We start from the raw sequence: 21,741 nt of genomic DNA on the forward strand, positions 1-21,741 counted from the left end.
ACACAACAACAATAAAATCAGAAAACAACAAATTAAAAAGCTATTACTTCTGTTGGTAATGATGGAGGCGGGGTTCCTCTGGTAGTAAGGATAGCATTGTTGCCAAATTCAAGTTCACAACTTGAGTATGTTCTTGACATGTACAGCACTTGCTATCTTGTATTTGGTGATGCTTTGTTTACTAAGCTGTATTGTGTTGAATATAAGTTGGAGAAGAGAGGGTTTGGTGATTTGTTAATGTTAGTACACCTTCTCCATCTTGAAGCATACAATGCTCGGTACTTCCTTTATGGAATTGTAGTGCTGGAGAAGGATTCATATTGAAGCATACAGTGTTGGGTAATTCCTTTATGGAATTGCAGTGCTTGCAAAGATTGATCCAGTTTGGGGAATGAAATATAAGAAGAAGCAGATGAAGAAGAAGAAGGAAGTAGATTCAGAAGAAGAAGCAGAACCACCAGAGCAGCGGCGTGGTCTCCCGAGGTCTCCCGACGCCGTCCCCCTCCCCCTCCCCCTTTCCCTTCGTATACCCTTTCCCCTCCCCCACCCCCGGATGCGTTTTCTTTCCCCCTCCCCCACGCGTTTTCTTTTTTTATTTTATTTTATAATTTTTTTTATTAAAATAGGAATAGTTTAGGAATAATATAAAAAAAATATTAAAAAGGATGATTTTAATACAAAAAATTAAAAATTATATCGAAAACGGTTTTGATTTTGGCCCTCAATGTTAGGGACCAAAACAATACTTACCCCTTCTATAAATATAAAGAGAGTTCTAAGATAAAAAAAAATCCTCTTAATAGACCAACAAAAATGCAAAAACAACCAATAACAATTCATATATAAATTGTTGATACTCTAAAAGTCTGTAACTGTTGTTAAACAAATTAATTCCACTCATCTTTTCAATTAAATTTTTAATATATTATTGAATAAATAAAATTTTAAACAACTTAATTATAAGACAATTAATAAAAAGAGTATCATTATAAAACAAAACTTTTTCCTTTCAAAATAATATTGGAACAATTTGTTTGACGGGAGTAATATTTAAAAAATTTTAAAATAATAAAAATTTTTTTAAAAACAAAATATTTGATTTGAAATTTAACTTTTGAGTTTACTCTAAAAATCACTTACATGTAAAGATTAAGTAATGTCTATCAATATTAAAAATATATTGGCTACTTATAAATTTTAGATATATGTCTCTCTTCTTATTTTAAGTATGTTTATGACTTAAGAATACTAGTATGGACAAGTGAAATACAAACACACTAAAAAATGTAAAAAATGTTTTAAATAAGGGGTTAAATACGTTTTTTTGTCCCTATAATTTTGACAAAAAATTAAAATTGTCTTTAAAATTTTTGTGTTTAAAATTGTCCCTTACGTTGAATTTTTTTTTTAATCATCTTTTTCTTATTTTTTAGATAAAAATATCCTCTTCTTCATTTCACTTTTTTTTTTTCAATAATTTATCCTTACAAAATGGGAGTGATTGGGAGGATTAAGGTCAAGGTAGAAAAAATCGAGATTTTACGTGAAATTAAAAAAGTAAATTAAGTACATAAAACCTAAAATTTTAATAAGATTTAAATTGTAAAATTATCAGACTTAGTAAAAATTTCATAAAATCGATTATCTCATTTAAAATCGTATTATCCGAAGATTTTAAGAGTTAAATCGATATTTTAACTACTATGATTGGGATTAAGGTTGCTAATGAGAAAAGTGAAAAAAGAAAGATAACTTTATGTAAAGGATGATTTTAAAATAAAATTTAGAACTAGGATAAATTGTAATCATATCCTGATATTTTATTAATATTTGAAATAAATTAATTTTTTAAACATTTTAATATCTTTTTTATTTATATAAAACATATTAGATGTTTTGTATTAATAAATTAATAATATATTATTTTTAAATTTATTTAAAATATAAAAATAAAAAATATAATTAGATATACAAATACATAATTATTTAAAAAATAAATTAACTAAAAGTTTAAACGAAGTCAGAATATTATTAAGAAATTAATACTAGAAAAAAAATAGGTTTTGGACTATAAGCAGACCAATTGGGCAGAGCCCATACAAAAAAAAAAATATAATTATAATAAAAAAAATAAACAGAGAGCAAAGAGTATAGTAGCCTACTAGCCTTCAAGTGTGTCTTGAAGGATTTGAGTCATTAATTCGTATGGTTAATAATTTTTTAGAAAAATAAGTAGTCTCAATTCTCAACAAGAACGTATTTTTAACTTTAATTTCTTAATAATTTAATTAAATAAAAAAATAATAAAAAATTATATTCTATTTAAAATGGTGTTAAAACTACTGATAATGTTGCTCTATTTAAATAATTAGTTATGACCAAGTCATTTGTGGGAGTCTATAAAATTTATACTTATCATCGTATTAACAGTCTCTAAAAATCTAATTTTTTAGTCCAATTTGCTCATTTAGAGGTATCAAAATCTTATCCAAAATTATCATATTCTGCAAACATAATGTTATTCCTACAAAAATAAAAAAATATTTCAATATCATCCAATCAGAATCATGTGTTTACATAACTATTTGATACATAACTATAATTCTTAAAATACATGCACATATTAGTCTACATTATGAACTATGTCATATTGATACTGATGCTTTGTATCTAATACGAGTTAATAATGTTGTTAGTGCTTATTTGAGTACCATTAAATCGATAAAAAAATAATATTTTTTAATATTTTTTTTATATTTTTTAGTGTATTTGACAAATTTCTAATCGTAAAAATAAAAATACTAAAAAAGTAAAAAAAATTGAGAAGCTACAATTTATATCTTTTTTTAAAAGATCTTTTTTTCTTAAAAATAGATGTTTTTTACGTAATAAATTAACAAAAAATACTTTTATCTTATTTTATCCAAATATAATGGATAGATAAAAAGATCTTTTTACATGAGATATCCAAACATAAAATTACTTTTATTTTTGTAAAATTCTTTAAAAAAACATTAAAATTTTTTTTTTAAAGATTTCGTCCAAACAAGTCCTTAATAAAATGGTTAGCAGAATAATAGAGTCTTACTCATGTTGAGAGAATGTCCATGAATTCCAATAAAAAAGTTGAACAATATTAGACATGCTTGTGTTGAAGAAAAGAACCCTAGCAAAAGGTCTCCAAGGCCTTTCCAAGAAAACAGTGCCATCTTTAAAGACATTGCAATTCTTGGATACAAACCTATTTAAATAAGTTGTATTTGTTCTTCCTTGTGCTGTTATATATCCTACAAATCCTTCTTCTAATGCTCCTTTAATAACATTGCGAATACAATAATACATTTATTTAATCATCAATTCTCATTCAATCCATTTTTATGATAATTGTAGTTATAATAGTTATAGTGGCTAAACAATTTTAACATTATTTAAAAATATTATTAAAATTTAATTCATATATATATATATATATATATATATATATATATATATATATATTTTATAACAGATATATTTTTATTTTTAAAGTAAAAAGTATTATTTAGAGCAACTCGACTAAATTTTTTTTAGATATCATTTCTGATATCTATAGTAATTGAATTGATTTAAAATTAAAATTTATATTAGATATAATATTTAAAATAAGACTGATCAATAAAGAGAGATTGTACTATTCTAAAAAAAGACCAATTAAATGTTACTACTTGTATAATTCATTAAATAAAATAATTAAAAATGATATAAAATTTAAATTAAGTTGAGACTAAATATTAGAATGACAAATTCACATTAAATCTTAAATTAATTTTTATGATATATGATTCTATAAATATTTATGTGGCATTTTAAACTAAAATTAAGTATTAGAAATACTCTTATTACTAAAAAACGTCATTTTAACTGTAATCATAGACATGATAACATGCACTTTTTATATTTGAATGAAATTGAATTACCTCAAATAAAGACGGGCCAACTCCAAAGATAAAATCAACGGTAACTTGAATGGTACAGAACTTATAGTAATGTCTTCTTTGATCGTTCCATCAAGTGTCTTGTAATTTAAAAAACCTAACTCTTTAAAAATAAAACTTGTCTCCACTTATCATTGCAGTTGATGCAGGAGCCTTGAAATTCTTATTTATTAGATTGTTATATATATTCTGTTTCACAAAAAAAATGAAATTTTGTATTATTTGTATGCATGATATATGAAATATTGTATTAATTTAATTTATGTATGAATCATCTTATAGTGCTACTCATATCATAGATACACACATTAATTTAACAAAAAAAATAAATTTTAATTTTCTCAACAATATTTGAATTTATTTTCTGAAAAATTATTTTATAAATTAGACAACTTCTTATTAATTTTTAAGATATTTATTTTTAGTTTCACATTAATTTTTGAGCCCAAAAAAATTGCTGTAAAGTATAAGATATTTAAGTATTGGATAAGTTTGGTCAATTACATTAATTATGTGATATAATAAAGTATGATGATAATGAATAATTTAAATTAGACTCTCAATGATTTGTGGGTCTAGATCTAAAACTTCCTAAATCAACGAAATTGTTTAGTTATTTAACTGAATCAATTTGACTTGTTTTAATTTCAAGGTATGTAACATTAAAGTTATGAGACTTGCTATACATACAAGTCTTTTTGACATACAAATCTATATAAGTCAACCCAAGTTCAACAACTCTCAATTTAAAAAGCGTGTAAATACGCGCTTCTTCAACTTTAAATAGAGCGAAATAAAAAATGGTTCTTCTTCAACGTTTGTATTCCATGTTCTTCCTCCTGCTTCTTCTCCTTCTTCTTCTTCTCCTTCTTCTTTGCATTCCTCCTCATTTTTCTTCGCATTTCTTCTTCTTTGCGTTTTCATCCTCATCATGGTACTTTTTATTATTGTTATTATTGCTGCATTTTTTCCTCCTCCTCATTCTATTGAACTATACAAAATTTATCAGAATAAAAATACACCCAAATATTTTCGTGTTATACCTAAATATCTTCGTGTTACACCCAAATTTGCTGCAAAAACAGAAAAATATTTCCTTTAATGTTGCATTTTTTTCTTTTTTTTCCCTTATTTCTTTCTTTCTTTTAGTAAAATGAATGTAAGTTCACCATCTTCCAAGTAATTTTGCAGCATTATGTGTTTCTTCTTTTTCTTTGTTTGATTTTTTTGTTTTTATTCTTGTTAAGAGAGTAAAAATAAGAAGAAACTTGAGAAGGTAAAACAAAAAGGAAAAGATGAATAAGAAAAAGAAGATGGTGATGATGATAAAAAAAAAAGTAGTAAAAGATGAGGAGGAGGAAGAGGAAGAATTTTAAATTTTGCAGAACTTATCAGAATAAAAATACACCCAAATATCTTCGTGTTACACCTAAATTTACTGCAAATATAGAAAAATATTTCCTTTAATGCTGTATTTTCTTCTTCTTCTTTTTTTTCCTTATTTCTTTTTTTCTTTTAGTTAAATGAATGTAAGTTTATCCTCTTCCAAGTAATTTTATAGCATTATATGTTTCTTCTTCTTCTTTGTTTAATTTTTTTATTTTTATTCTTGTTAAGAGAGTAAAACAAGAAGAAACTCGAGAATGTAAAATAAAAAAAAGATGAATAAGAAAAAAAGAAGAAGAAGATGGTGATGATGATAAAAGAAAAAAGAAGCAGTAGAAGATGAAGAGGAAGAAGAGGAAGAGTTTTGAATTATGCAGAACTTATCAGAATAAAAATACACCCAAAATTCTTAAAATACACCTAAATATCTTTATATTACACCCAAATTTACTGTAAATACTGAAAAATATTTCTTCTAATGCTACATTTTTTTCTTCTGAATTCAACCACACCTCAGCCACTTGATTGGATTCAAAACAATAAAAGGAGGAGCAGAAATTCTAATGAAAAAAGAAGGAGAAAAATGATGAGGAGAAAGAGGTGGTGTTGATGACGATGATAACAAAGTAAGAAGAAGAAGAAGAACGTACAGTTAGGGATGGCAAAATTTCCCGAGACGCGGGGATCCCTGCGGGGACTGCCCTGAATGGGGATCCGATTGTGGGGAATTTTTCCCGCGGGGATGGGGATGGGGGACAAAATTTCCCAGAAGCAGGCGCGGAGACCCGAGCGGGGATCCCCACCCCGTCCCCGCTATTCCCCGAAATTTATGAATTCCTTGAATTATCCTTAATAGTTTATTTCTCATATATGTTTTTTAGTCATTTTTCACACACACATATATATAGAAACCCAAAACTCCTAATCTTTATTTGCATAACCTCTCTTCAATTCAGAGATCCCTAAGGCTGTCCATACTCCATCCAACCTCTTTGCAGCCACCCCCTCGTCACCCTTCTCACCGCATCATCACAACTCACCGTGCCATTACCCTTACCGTGTCGTAATTTCTATTTGCGGCGTTCCTTTTCGTAACTCTGCCGTCGTGTCCATTCTCCTCTTTGTTGTCGCGTCTTCCACCTCATCCACTGCTTTTTTCTTTGGCTCGTCGTTGCGTCTCCCCATTGCGTTATTTCGAAAGAAGTCACTATCGTGTTATTTAGACTTTTTGTATAAAATCTTGCAGTTTTTGTATAAGATAGATACTTGTAGCTCTATTCATATGGAAATTAATAATTAGTTAGAACTATTATGTAGATGGGGAATGGGGTCCCCGCGGGAAATAGGGCTCCATGGGGAATGGGGATGGGGATGGGGAGCAATTTTCCCCCACGGCGGGAAATGAGGCGGGAATGGGGAGTAAATCTGAGGGCGGGGATGGGAGCAGGGAGGCATCCCCCGCCCCCGCCCTGCCCCATTGACATCCCTACGTACAGTAACAAGAAGAAGAAGAAGAAGAACGTGCAGTAATGGCACGAAGCGCGTAAATATAAATGACTCGTAAAGACTTGTATGAAAAAAATACGTAAAGAATAATTCTAAAGTTATTAGGATTGAGTTCTGAACGAATTCCTTCCAATTCCATTGACTTAAAATAAGTCTTATTAGTTATTTGTTCACTGAAATTTTGGGATTCGAAAAGTACAGAAACCACATTAGATATAATTAAATAAATAAAAAGAATTAAAATATATATATATATATATATATATATATATATATATATATATTTTATAATTCAATAAGAGATTAGTTATCCACTAAAATCTTTCATCGTAACGTAATAAGAAGGTCACTTATGTTATGCCATATATATTAGAGATGGAAGATATTCAAACATTAAATAATATTTAAGAGATAAAATAAAAATAGACAGAGAATGATATAATTAATTAATTATAGTTAGCTACTCTAAAAGAGATGGATTTGACGATGATATTATCGGCCATGGATTGAAACGTGGAGACTCTGAGCGGTTGAATTATGGTCACCCCATTTAACCCACGTTTTTTTCTTTCTAATTCTCTTCAATATTATGTATGATTTATCATTTGAAATTCTCACTTTCTCCCTTTAACACCAAATTTCTTAAGTTAAATAAAAAAGTTACATGCCACAATTTCAATACCATTCAAAAGTGAAAATTCATGTACAGTTAATTTAACGTAAAATTAATTGTATCTGAATTTTCACCTTTTAACTTTTATTTTCACATAAAACATTTCAAGTAATTAATTATCTAAAAAGAGTTAATATTTCTATGCAAAACAAAAGAATATTAAATTTATTACATGTAAAATATCAGGCTTGACCAAGATTGAAACCAACAAATGTTGGGAGGGATAAAATCAATTGTATATTGAATTGTAGAGAAGTTGTCATGTCCAAAAGAAACGACAACAATTTCGCTAAATGGGAGGATTTTGTCTCCAACACTTTGGTAATACTGGGCATTAACAACTCCTAAATTTACCAACACAAACACACAACTCCACCAACGAATAAGAAATAACAACATCATCAATTAATTCAACACCTGTGTTAATAGTTGGGATCAAATGGAAGTTTTTTGCATTGGTAGATAAAGAAGAAGAAAAAGAAACACTACACGCAAGAGGAAGAAGTGTAATGTGAAGAATTATTGTCAGTCTAAAAATTCTCAATAGAAAAAGAACTTCGTTGTAAGCATAGTTCCAACCCAACTAATAATCCTCACATCAAAGATTAAAAATGGTTGTCACAAGTACAAACCCTAATAAAAACCGAGAGTATTTAAACTTCGGGTCGTCTCACAAAGAATTGCAATGAAGTGCTCAATTATTGGCTATCAAGGAACAAGGGGGTTTGGTTTGGTGATTGACAAGAAAAGTAAATAACAAGAAAGTAAATGACAATTAACTAATAAAAGAAAGAAAAAGAACTCTTAGCTAAGACCTAAAAATTGAGATCACCATCCTTGTCCAACAATCATATATTGACAATTATGAGGGACCAACTCATCAAGTCTACTTCTATGCTTGAAGTATGTCAAATAAGCTTGATCAACATCAACCATAAGTCCCAACCTAGCCATTAATTAGCTTAATAGTAGGTTGGTGTCAATGGACATCAAATTGATCAACAAGAGACCCAAACCATCAATCCAATTAGACCCAATGACTCAAGGTCACTCAATTCCCTTAGTCTAGGCTAAGAGTGTAAAAAACTACTCTATAACTAGTGAAAACATTTTATCAAACACCTAGAGTGCAATAAAAGTAAACATCATAAATGGCAAGAATTAATAAAAACCATAACTAATACAAACAAGAAATCAACAATAGCAACTAAGATAAACATAAAAAGAGAAGGAAACATAAAATTGCATTAGAGAAAATAAGAATCCAACAAGGGTTCATGAAAGTAAAAATGGAAAAATAAGAAAATTAACAAGAAAAGTTAAGAAGATTGAGACAATAGAACAATAAAATATAAAGAGAGTTGAACTAAAAACAAGAATTAAAACTTGGATCATAGGAAATTTGACCTAAACTACCCTACATTCTAGAGTGAAGGGAGAGATTCTCTCTCTAGAATTCTAACCTAAAACATGATGAAAACTAAAACTATGACTACTCCATTCATTCCCTTCCAATTCTTGAGTTCAAAAGCATCAGAAATGAGTTGGATTTGGGCCTCCTTCAACTCAGAAATTGCCCCAGCGTATTGCCTTTAATGAGGTCACGTGCTGCTTGTCACGCGTTTGCGTCGATCACGTGTATGCGTCACCTTGATGATTTCCTTCCCACGCGCACGCGTGGGCCACGTACACGCGTCGCTGGACATATTACCAAAATCTCATTTCTTTATGGATTCTCCATTTTGCATGCTTTTTCTTCATTTCTTCAATTTAATTCTTGCCTTCTAAACCTGAGATCACTTAACAAACATATCAAGGTATCGAATGGAATTAAACTGAATTAAATTTATCAATTTTAAATCCTAAAAAATATGTTTTTATTCCTAAGCACAAATTAGCAGAAATTCACAAAACCATGCTATTTCATTGAATAACTGTGAGATAAGTTGATAAAATCCCTTAAATTCAACACAAGATAAACCGTAAAATTGGGATTTATTAAACCTCCCCACACTTAAACTAAGCATGTCCTCATGCTAAACTAAGAAAGACAAGAAATGGGGTATGAACATTTATTCAATGCAAATAAACTATATGCACCTAGCTATATGAATGCAACTAAATGTAAGATGCTTCTACCTACTTGGTTAAAAGTAAATTAATCTCCAACACATATGAACATGTAGGGCTAACGTAGTATGATGATTCATGAATTCCACCAATTCAAATATCAAAATAAAGTTCAAATAGACTTGCAAGAAGAAAGCTCATGAAAGCCGGAAATAAGGAATTGAGCATTGAACCCTCACCGGAAGTGTATCCGCTCTAGTCGCTCAAGTGTATAGGGTTGATTCACTCAATTCTCCTCTAATCATGCTTTCCAAGATTTGTTTTGCATCTAACAATCAACAATTATTCAATGCATGCATACATTTATCTTGAGGACTTATTCATAGGTTGTAATGGGGTTAAGGTAAAGGTAAGGATATATATATGGCTAAGTAAGCTTGAAATTTGCATCTTTGATTAACCTAAACTCTCACCAAACACATATAATGACCTATATAATTCTAATACACCACCTAACTACCCATGATTCCCACTTTTTTTTTCACATACTCATGCATTCTCTTCAATTCATATTCCATATGTATTGTTATTATTACTTTGCTTTGGGGCATTTTTGTCCCCTTTTTATTATTTTTCTTTTTCTCTTTTTCTTTATATATATATTTTTTTTTCTTTATTATTTTTTTACTAAAGTATATACAAACGTATCAATGCATATGGTTTTACATATTTAATGTATGAGTATGTACCCAATTTCTAAGATCTTCAATAAAAATACAAAAATACACTTTTATCCCAACCAATGTTCCCAAATTTTTCTTATTTGAATGATACACACTCTCACTAGTCTAACCTAATCAAAGATCAAAACAAGGAATATTTATTGTTTTTCACTTAGGGACAGTGATGTGCTAAAATTAAGAACAAAAGGATATTAACATAGGCTCAAAATTGGCTAACAATGGAAGATAAAAGGTAGGCTATTTAGATAAGTGAGATTTTTGAAATGAATGCCTCAATCATATAAATCCATTCATACACAAAATAATGGACATAAAGAATCAAGCAAATCAAATATTACAATCATAGAAAGAGAACAATACACACAAGAATAAAAATAAGTGGTTATATGATTTAACCACATAATTGGGCTCAAAACTCACATGCTTATATGTTCTTAGCTCAAAAATCATGTTCCAAAATTAATTCCTTCAAGCAAGTTCAACAAAAAAAATTTCATTCAAATTGGTAGGGTGCCCTAAAGTAGTTTTCTTGGAAGGGAAATCATCACTTCAACCAAGTAGTTCTAATATAAAAATGGGTAAAATATGTACAAATTATAACTATCATGCAATCTATCATGCAATGCAATGACTAACTAACAAAGACGATTAAGAATTGGTATTGGAAAAGGAAGTAGTTACCCACGGAGGTTGGTCCTCGACCTCCTACACTTAAAGATTGCACCGTCCTCGGGCATTCAAAGATGAGCAAGGTGGATGAGTTGCTACAACTGATGAGTTCTTTCAAAAGGTTGTGCGGAGAAACTTGTTTAGAAGCCTTTTTCTTTCCATTCTAGGTGGCCGGCCTAAAAGGAGGGAAAAAGAGAGAAGATTAAGCACACAAACAAAGATTTCAAAGCAAATATAGTACAGGTAGGGCTAATGCCATATAAGAGTAGGGTTCTCAACTACATGGTAGCTACAACATGTAAGTGAGAGAGTAATATAAGCAAAGGGCATATCAACTAACACTTGATGCAAGAGTAAAATCACAACACAAGCAAATGGCATGAAGAGAACACTCAGAGGTATCAAGTTCAAATAGGAAAGAGTGGATCATGAAAGACAATATGAGTTCATATCAATGCATAAAGAATGCAAGTGTCATAAAAGATTAAGCATTGACCTAAAAATTTCTTCACCCAACAATACCAAACAAGTCAAGAAGCACCAAAATGATCTAAGAAATTCTCAATAGTTGAGTAGAAAAATTCAACACCAATGTTAAAATAACAAACTTACAAAAGAAAATAAGAACAAACTACACAAACAAAATTAAAATATAATGAATGAAAGTATGTAAATACAATAAATAAAAGAAAATGAAAGATGAGAAAAATAAGAAGTGAAAATTTAAAAAGAGGGAGAAGGAGAAGTGGAGAAAAATGATTGAAAAATGTTGAGAGAAGTGAAAAGAATAGAGATAAAAGAAATAGGAGAAGGAAAGAAAATAGAAGAAGAAAGAAGAAAGAAGAAAAAATGAGAGAAGAAAGGAAAAGAAAACAGGGCAGAAACAGGGTGCGAATGCGACGCGCCGGCCTAGACCATGCGTACGCGCGAAAAGCAGAAAGGGGAAATGATGCGTAAGTGTCCTCCACACGTACGCGTGGGCACAGAAAAGAGAGGGGACGCGTACGCGTCAACTGCGCGTACCCATGGGGCCTAATCATGCTTTTTACACAAAAGCTGCACAACTCCAGCACAACTCTCTAATTTTTGTACCATAACTTTCAACATAAGCATACGACGTGTGCGCGTCGTCCACGCTCACGCGTGGATGTGCGAAAAAACCAGGGACGCGTACACGTCATCTACGCGCACACGTAGGATGGATTGTGTTCCTGGCACCCCACCCGCACAGTTCCATCAGAACTCTCTGGCTTTTGTACCAGAAGTTGCGGCAGTGAATTCACGCGTCGTCCACGCATACGCATGGGTAGCACTTATTTTTTTTTAAGAAGCCTAAAAACGGAATTTTACACTCTCTTAACTTATAAATACTCTAAACCACCCAAAATTCAAATCTAACTAAAAATCTTTTAGTTTTTGAAAATTTTTTCAAAGACAATGCAAACAAAACTTGCATTTCAAGAAAAATGCAATTCAAAAATAACTATTCTAATCAAAACATGAATCTAATAAGCAACCTAGCAATCAAAGCAAGATATGCAAAAGTATGAAAAGAAGAAAAATACCTAACAATAGCAACTCAATTCATTCATTGATTATATATACAAGAGAATGGAAAGAGTTTACCATGGTGGAGTGTCTCCCACCTAACACTTTTATTTATTGTCCTTAAGTTGGACAATTGGGAGGCTCCTTGTCAAGAAGGCTTGTGCTTAAATTCATCTTTGAACTTCCACCAATGCTTGAATCTCCAATAAACTCTATCATTCTAAGTCGTTTGTATCAAGTCTTGATGGAGTTCTTCACAAACCATGAGCTTCCAAAATTGATCCTCTTTGTGTGATCCGGGATCCCACACTTTGTTTTCACACCCATCTTCTTGTTAACTACCATAGTTCAATCCGGGTGGTAGGCACATAGAATTCTCATTGGAGCACCAAATTCTCCTCCTAAATCCATACAATTTAGTATTCTTCCAACTATGGGACCTATGCCTTGAGGGTTCAATCTTAATGAGCCTAACATCATTTTGCCAATCACTACACAATTCTCTCTTACTCTTTGATCCACAAAGAGCTCTAAGTTGACCATCCGTCTCAATCAAACCATATTCAAGTGGAAAAGAAAAGATTAGGGATAAGAGGTTTACCCACTTGAATGATGTAATGGATGATGGTGACTTAGGAAGGGGTGGTCTCAATGATCTTACAAGTTCCATTCCCTTGTGCTCTTCTTTGAATACCTCCACTTCTTGGCAAGCATCTTCAATATTAATTCCTTGTTCACCAACTTCTTCTATACATTCCTCATTGTTCAAGTCATGTGTTGGAGGTTGTGCACGGTCCTCCTTGTCATCAATTTCATAACATAATGAGGGAGGTTCATCAATTTCAAAGGACACATTGGTTGGTGTGGAATCATCTTCAATGGTGGAGCTTGCTTCTTGATCAACCTCTTCCAATCTTTTATCATTCATACTATGCCTGGAGGTTGTGCATTATCCTCCTCAACATCAATTTCAAGCTCAATGGAAGAAGGTTCAACAACTTCCATAAAATGATCAACAACATTACTTGGTGTGGAAGTATTCTCAAGCTTGGAATCTACCTCTTGTTTAACTTCACCTAGGTCTTCAACCACTTTTTCTTCATCAACAATTTTCATCATTTCCACTTGTTGCATAATAAACTCCATTTTTTTGTTCTCATGTTGAGATTCTAAAATCTCCTTCATACTCCGCTCTTCGGTTGATTTTTTACATTCATCCGTGGAGATGCTTTGTCTATGGTATGAATCCCATAAGTCAAAGTTGGCTTTAATTTTGGCAAGGTTAGCTTCGATAGCTTTGTACGTCTTTTGGGCTTCCTCTTGCTCCTTTTGACTGATGATTGCTTGAAACTGGTCCATTGCTTCCTTGAAACGATCCCTTGGCTCTTATTCTGCTTGACTAATATAGGTAGGATCATATTGCTCTTGGATTGATGGACATGGACACTCTTCAATGGAAGGTTGTGGTGGAAAGGAGAATTCATGTTGTGGTTGAAAGTTCTCATACATTGGAGGTGGTTCTTAGAGGCATTGAGGTTGGAATTGTTGTGGTTCTATATGTAGTGTGTAAGGCTCATATGGTTGTTGGTATGGTAGATAAGGGTTAGGATCATACAGGGGTATTTAATGGTAAGGGACTTGTGAGTATGGTGGTTGAGGACTATATTGAGGAGGGGATTCATAGGCATATGGTGGGAGTTGTTGGTAATCACAAGGAGGTCCACCATATCCATTGTCTTGGTATGCATCATGGAATGACCCTTGCTCATAGTACATTTGGGAATGTTGTTGCCAAGAAGGTTGATCAATTCCTTGAGACTCCTCTCATCTTTGATTGTTCCATCCTTGATGCATGTTGTCATTGCAATTCCCATTCCCTACAACATGGTTGAAACCACACTCATAGCCAAAAGGGTGAGAATTTATAGCAGCAAATAAAAACAAAAGCTAACAAAAATAAGCAACAAAGTCCTAAACCTAACAAAAACTAACAAACAAGCAAAAAGGCAAACATATTCACAATATGGACATATTCACAATAGCCAATAATATAACACCATTGCAATTTTCTGGCAACGACGCCAAAAACTTGATGTGAATAATTATTGTCGGTCTAGAATTTCTCAATAGAAAAGAACTTCGTTGTAAGTATAGTTCCAACCCAACTAATAATCCTCACATCAAAGTTTAAAAATGGTTTTCACAAGTACAAACCCCAATAAAAACCGAGAGTATTTAAACCTCGGGTCGTCTCACAAGGAATTGTAATGAAATGCTCAATTATTGGCTATGAAGGAACAAGGGGGTTTGATTTGGTGATTGACAAGAAAAGTAAATAACAAGAAAGTAAATGACAATTAACTAATAAAAGAAAGGAAAAGAACTATTGACTAAGGTCTAGAAATTGAGATCACCATCCTTGTCCAACAACCATATATTGACAATTATGAGGGACCAACCCATCAAGTCTACTTCTATGCTTGAATATGTCAAATAGGCTTGATCAACATCAACCATAAGTCCCAACCTAGCCATTAATTAGCTTAATAGTAGGTTGGTGTCAATGGACATCAAATTGATCAACAAGGGATCCAAACCACCAATCCAATTAGATCCAATGACTCCGGATCACTCAATTCCCTTAGCCTAGACCAAGAGTGTAGAAAACTACTCTATAACTAGTGAAAATATTTTATCAAACACCTAGAGTGTAATAAAAGTAAACATCATAGAATGCAATAATTAATAAAAATCATAACTAACACAAACAAGAAATCAACAATAGCAACTAAGATAAACATAAAAAGAGAAGGAAACATAAAATTGTATTAGAGAAAATAAGAATCCAACAAGGGTTCATAAAAGTAAAAATGGCAAAATAAGGAAATTAACAAGGAAAGCTAAGAAGATTGAGACAATAGAATAATAAAATATAAAGAGAGTTGAACTAAAAACAAGAATTAAAACTTGGATCTAAGAAAATTTGACCTAAACTACCCTACATTCTAGAGAGAAGGGAGAGCTTCTCTATCTAGAATTCTAACCTAAAACATGATGAAAACTAAAACTATGACTACTCCCCTCATTTCCTTCCAATTCTTGGGTCCGAAAGCATTAGAAATGAGTTAGATTTGGGCCTCTTTCAGCTCAGAAATCGCCCCAGCGTATTGCCGTTAATGAGGTCATGTGCCGCTTGTCACGCGTACGCATGGGTCACGCGTACTCGTCACTGGCAACTTTCCTTATCACGCGTACGCGTCGCCTTGACGATTTCCTTCCCACGCGCACACGTGGGCCACGTACATGCGTCGCTGGGCAGATTACCAAAATCTCTTTTCTTCATGAATTCTCGAGTAAAAGACATATCGGTCCCTGACCTTTTTAAAATTGGAGATTTTCGTCCCTTAAGATTTGAAAATACTTTTAAGCCCCTCACCTTGTAAAATCTGGGACAATTGAACCCCTCCGTTGATTTGGGTTGAAAAACGTCACCGGAGAAGGCTGATGTGGCTGGGGGGAGTGTGACCTGTCCGTTTAGGTTGCTGAGCTAGAGGGGATACTAAAAGTCGAAGGACAGATCGATCCCTCACCCACAAAATGACGTCGTCCCCTTCCCTGAGCCCTATTTGATCGAAAACCTTGGAGGAAGACATGGGTGTTGATGCTGCGATCGTCCATGATGAGTGAAGGGAGCTCTTCATGCACAAGACTTGGAGGGGGATCTTCATGGGCTGTGCCAGGAGGATGTGAGCGAGTTGGGATTGCGCCCAAGTGCTACTGTGGCGTCTACGCCATTATCTACAAGTCAAGAACGACTAGTAACCCTAATAGAGTGTTTCTTGGGTGTCCACTGTTCAAGGTAAGTGAGCGATTTTTACAGTAGTTGGATTATAGTGTGCTGGGTGTTAATGGGTGATTCACTGAAATTTTGTTCCAGGCTAAAGAACCGTATTACCGGTACTTTATCTGGCTGGATGAACATTTGAAAAAAATTAGGGCCGTCGAGTTTGAAGCCTCGGGTGCGGTGGATGAAGCTGATAGAGTAGCCATTGAAGAACAGCTGCTTCGAAATAAGGATATTGAGAAAAAAGTAGAAGAGTTGGAGAGGAAGCTGTTGTCTATGGAAAGCCAAAAAAAATTGAGTTTGTGGCATATAATTGTGATTGGTGTAGTAGTTGTTGTTGTTGTTGTATGTATGTTTAGGGTGTAAAAATGATTGATGTTCATGGAATTGGTTGTAATGGTTGATGTAAAAATGGTTGATGTACATGGAATTGATGTAAAAATGATTGATGTACATGGAATTTGTTGTGGTTGCTGTATGTATGTTTTTTTGGAATTTCTTGTTGCTGCATGCATATAATTTAGAACATTCAGACATTATTCCAAGCATTAAACAAGATAGTAATTCTGGATAGATTTAAAGCAAAACGTTAGAATGACATTGTATCTGATTTAATCCAAAACATAGCTAAACAGCATGAGTTAACTCCAAAATATCATAATTTCTGGTTGGCATGTAAACAAGTTTGCCAAGATTACTTTGCTAATAAGCATTGTCTAATGTCATGCTAATAACTAGCCAAAAACAAAACACAGAAATCATGCTGCTTTGTTCACTTCTTCTGAGGCTTGAGAATTCTCTTTGTGGCACTGGTAGCTGCTTTCATGGTTTTCTTCGAGGGTCCCCTGCTGGTTGGAGTTTTTTTTGTGTGTGGTGTTGGATTTGTTGGTGGATTTGCACTTGTTGGTGGTCGAACAATTGGTTGCTTGGGTCTGAAAGTATGTGCAGCAGCATTGGAGTCTGGTTGGTCCATTCTTGGCACCTGGGATGGAGGTCTGAATGGAGTCTGTGTTGGAGCTGAAGGTTGGGCCATAAATGGTGCAGACCCAGCTGCCTCCCCAGCACTAGGTTCACCCAATGTTTCACCCTGTGATTGATTTTGATCCTATGTAAGAAAGACACAGCAATGTAACCAAATGGGGTAATTAGTGCTTAAGCAGTATCAATTATGTATTACTGACTAATAATAAGAAGCATAAAATGGAGGGGCTGATTAGTGCTTAACCAACTGATGTCTAAAGCATTTTTGGGTGCCGGCTTACCTCTGGTGGAGGGGCTGATTGTGAAAGGGGAAGCAGCACCAGAGCTTGTGAGTTGTCAATTGTCTTCTTGGGTTTCTGCTTCTTTGGTTTCCAGTTCGGGTTGCTTGGAGCTCCTTTACAAGTTTTATAATTATGCCCTTTCTCGTTGCACTTGCTACATGTAACCTAGAAGCTTCTTTTCAGCTTTTCTCCTTGCATATGAGCCTCAGCAGGGTCCTTGTTGCGGTTGTGCACCTTTGGCCGCCCAATAGGCCGTTTGATAGGTGGCAGGGCAGGCCTCAGCTGCTCAGTTGTGGTCCAGAATTCTTCACTAGGAACAGGCTTGATGCAATGTGCATACGTCTTGTGAATGGACTCCATACACAACCATGGATGCACGTAATCCTCAACCTGGTCATGCCTCTTTCTGATAGCAGCAATAGCATGTATGCACGGCATGCCTGCATAAGCAGCAAAAGTTATATGTAAACCAGCATAATTTTACATACGAGGAAAACATATTAGTTGGGCTTAAACTCTTTACCAGTCAATTGCCAGGTGTTGCATGAACATGTGTTCTTGATTAGATCCACGTCTACTTTCGTCTTCTTTCTGGTTACCTCAAACCTTTTTCTTTCATTGTCCCCCACCCACTCAGCTATCCACCTACTGCTTGGTTTTATCTTCATCTGCAACCTTTTCTCTTGAACTGGTGCTAACTTACCCCTATGGTGTTCTAACAATCTAATGTGCTTGGTCATCCTTCTCATTAAGTAGCACCTAATCTCCTCACACATTGTCAAAACTGGTTTTACTCTGTATTTTACTACCTTTGCATTGAACACTTCACACATATTATTAGTCAGGTTATCCACCTTGGGTCCATGACTAAAATAGGCTTTAACCCAGGTGGTAGGTTCAAACTTCATCAAATATTCCCATGCCACATTGTTAACCCCCTTCAGCCTATCCATTTTCTCCTTGAATTCTGGTTCAGTTGTACACCTAGCACACTCCCACACAATGTCTCTAATGTGCATGTCTTTGAACCTATTAATAAAGTTCTTCCATATATGCATGACACAGTTTCTATGATGTGCCCTTGGCATTACCTCTTTTAAGGCTGGCAGCAGGCCCTACTCATTTCCACCAACAATTAAACAGCATTATAGGCTAACCTAACAAACTCTACAACTAAGCACATTATAAGCTAAGTCAATAAACACCAAAAAATAAACAGCAAATAGGTTAACTCAATAAACACCAACATCTAGACATGTTATATGCTAATTCAATAAACAACAAGATATAAACAGATTATAGGCTATTACCCTAAACATCAGCAACTAAGCAGATTATAGGCTAATTCTATCAACACCAACAACTAAGCAGGTTATAGACTAATTCTATCAACACCAACAACTAAACACATAAAGGAGAGTAAGATTGTTACCTTTTGCTGGTCGGACATAAAGTTCCAACCAAATTGGGAGGCATCACCCAGGTCTTCCTGAAGTAGTGTAAGGAACCATTTCCATGACTCCTTCGTCTCAGATCTTGCAACAGCAAATGCCACAACATAGAACTGATTGTTGGCATCCTGTGCCACTGCTGATAGTAACTGGCCTCCATGGTATGTCTTAAGAAAGGCCCCGTCTAGATGGATGAAAGGCCTACATCCACTCTTGAAGCCTTGCTTACAGCCCTCGAAGCAGATATATATCTTGTCAAAGACAGGAAGGGACTGAGGGATAGGCTTCACATCAATTCTTGCTGTTGACCTAGGATTACTCTTGAGAATCTCCATCCCATACTCCCTGAGCTTTCCATACTGTTCTTTTTCGTTTCCCACTAGCCTTTCCTTGGCTTCCTTTACTGCCCTATATACCATCTTCGGATGCACAACTAAGTTAAACTCTTCTCTGAGAAAATCAGTTGCCTCATTAGTTGTCACATGAGGTTGACTTCCCATTCGCTTTTCCACCTTCTTACTGATCCAGTGTTGATCAGCAGCATTACTACCCAGATCTCTTGCACATGTATGCTCAGACTTGTAAGTCTTAACCTGGAAGCATAGCAGTGTCTTGTTGTAAGATAGATGTGCCAGCCATGGACAGTTTTCACCTCTGCATGCAACTCTCACCCTTTCCTTATCATTCTTTATCCACAACAATTCTCTCCCCTCAGCTATGAACATATCTTTCACAACCTCTTTGAAGCCATCTATGGTTGCAAACTTGGTACCCACCTCAAACCTCCCCTCTCCAAATCCATAGTCTTCATTAAACACTGGAAATTCATGCTTGTCTCCCTCATCCTCTGAGGACACTGGTGTGTGAAGGTCCTCAGATGCATACTCATAAACCGGGTCATCATCATCTGATTCCTCCTCATTCACATAGAGCCTTATTGGAGGCCTGTCATTGGGCTGCACAGATGGAACATTTTCTTCAGCATGCACGACAGCACCAGTTTTTTTGGGCTTGTGATGAGGAACACTTCCTTTGGGCTTGGCTGTAGGCCTGGTTCTTTTGGGCCTCGCACTAGGCCCAGCTCCTTTGGGCTTGGCAGCTGGCATGGTACCTTTGCCACTAGGCACACTTGCAGTCTTTCTCCCAGCACCTCTCTTGTTCCCACTTGACTCTGCCCCTGGCCCTTCCTTGACAGTGACCCTTCTTCTTGGCATCACTTTCTCCTTTCCTTTCATAGTGCTTCTTTTCTTCATAAGATCATTCTCCTCATCACAACTACAGGAGTCATCATCAGAACCAGTTTCAGTGCCATTCGGAGGAGGTTCATACAACTCGTCCTCCCCACTACCATTCCCATCCCCTGCTGTCGATGGTGATGACTGAAGCTCCCGCATGATACTGTCCACATCAACTGCATCATCAAATTCTTCCAGCCCCTGTTCTGCAGCAGCTTCTTCTTCCACAATCTGTGGCTCATCAACAGGGTGATCGAAGTAAATATAGAACTCGTTGATATTTGAATTCTTCAACTTGTTCTCTCGCATTTCATTGATTCCAGCATCCCCTCTCAGTATGTGCAGTCCAGACTCAAGATCATTACTGGTTGGGTCATACCAATAGACTGCCCTGTATGTTGCATAGCCCAAACCCTTGAATAGTGTAACCAAATCCCCAAAATTCACAAAGTCCAAATCCATCTCTGGAAATTTCTCAACCTTCCCACCAATATACTCAAGAGTGCCACCGGGTCCTCTACCAAAATGACCTCCATGGTGAAAAACAGGTACAGCATATATATCAACCATCTGCATTATGCACAGATATAGCAATCACACATTAAACCCTAGATCAAGTGCCTGAGAATTTGAAATCAGTTAAATCCCTATAGAATTTTTTCCAGTCTTTTCCCCGAAACAGAGCAAGCGATCATCACTAACCCCAATCCCATGCATTATATTCTACCAAATATTTAAACAAGAACGAACAGTGTGATTCGACTAATACCCTTACCTCTGTAGCAGAAGGCACCTTCTTGCAAGACGAAGCCTATCAAATCCTTCGCCACCCGCAACGTTCACTGAGCACACAACACCTTCTCTACGAGTTGAAGACGTTCTTTTTTTTTGGAGGGAGAAAGAAACTGTTTGTCTTCAGGTAGGGTTTTCAGTAATTACAGGCGTGGCTTCTGGGTGTTATGGGAATAACAATATGTGAAATGGGCTCAGGGATCGATCTGTCCTTCGACTTTTAGTATCCCCTCCAGCTCAGCAACCTAAACGGACAGGTCACACTCCCTCCAGCCACATCAGCCTTCTCCGGTGACGTTTTTCAACCCAAATCAACGGAGGGGTTCAATTGTCCCAGATTTTACAAGGTGAGGGGCTTAAAAGTATTTTCAAATCTTAAGGGACGAAAATGTCCAATTTTAAAAAGGTCAGGGACCGATATGTCTTTTACTCTGAATTCTCCATTTTGCATGCTTTTTCTTCATTTCTTCAATTCATTCCTTGCCTTCTAAACCTGAGATCATTTAACAAACATATCAAGGTATCGAATGGAATTAAAGTGAATTAAATTTATCAATTTTAAAGCCTAAAAAATATATTTTTACTCTT

General features: G+C 34.6%; 1 protein-coding gene and 1 pseudogene across 1 annotated transcript; both read right to left on the bottom strand.

Annotated features, from left to right (window-relative positions):
• Positions 1-3,084: 3,084 nt before the first annotated feature.
• LOC148565775 (putative pectinesterase 29) lies at positions 3,085-13,928 on the bottom strand (annotated as a pseudogene).
• Positions 13,929-17,840: 3,912 nt separating this feature from the next.
• On the bottom strand, positions 17,841-20,937 carry LOC110272288 (uncharacterized). Its single transcript, XM_088487230.1, has 3 exons — positions 19,108-20,937; positions 18,199-18,790; positions 17,841-18,115 (listed from the first exon to the last, which is right to left on the bottom strand). The coding sequence occupies exons 1-3, from the start codon at positions 20,935-20,937 to the stop codon at positions 17,841-17,843; spliced, it is 2,697 nt and encodes an 898-aa protein (XP_088343356.1).
• Positions 20,938-21,741: the final 804 nt, after the last annotated feature.

Source organism: Arachis ipaensis, chromosome B5, assembly GCF_059453495.1.
Source record: "Arachis ipaensis isolate K30076 ecotype BB chromosome B5, ASM5945349v1, whole genome shotgun sequence".
In the NCBI taxonomy this organism is placed as follows: Eukaryota; Viridiplantae; Streptophyta; class Magnoliopsida; order Fabales; family Fabaceae; genus Arachis; species Arachis ipaensis.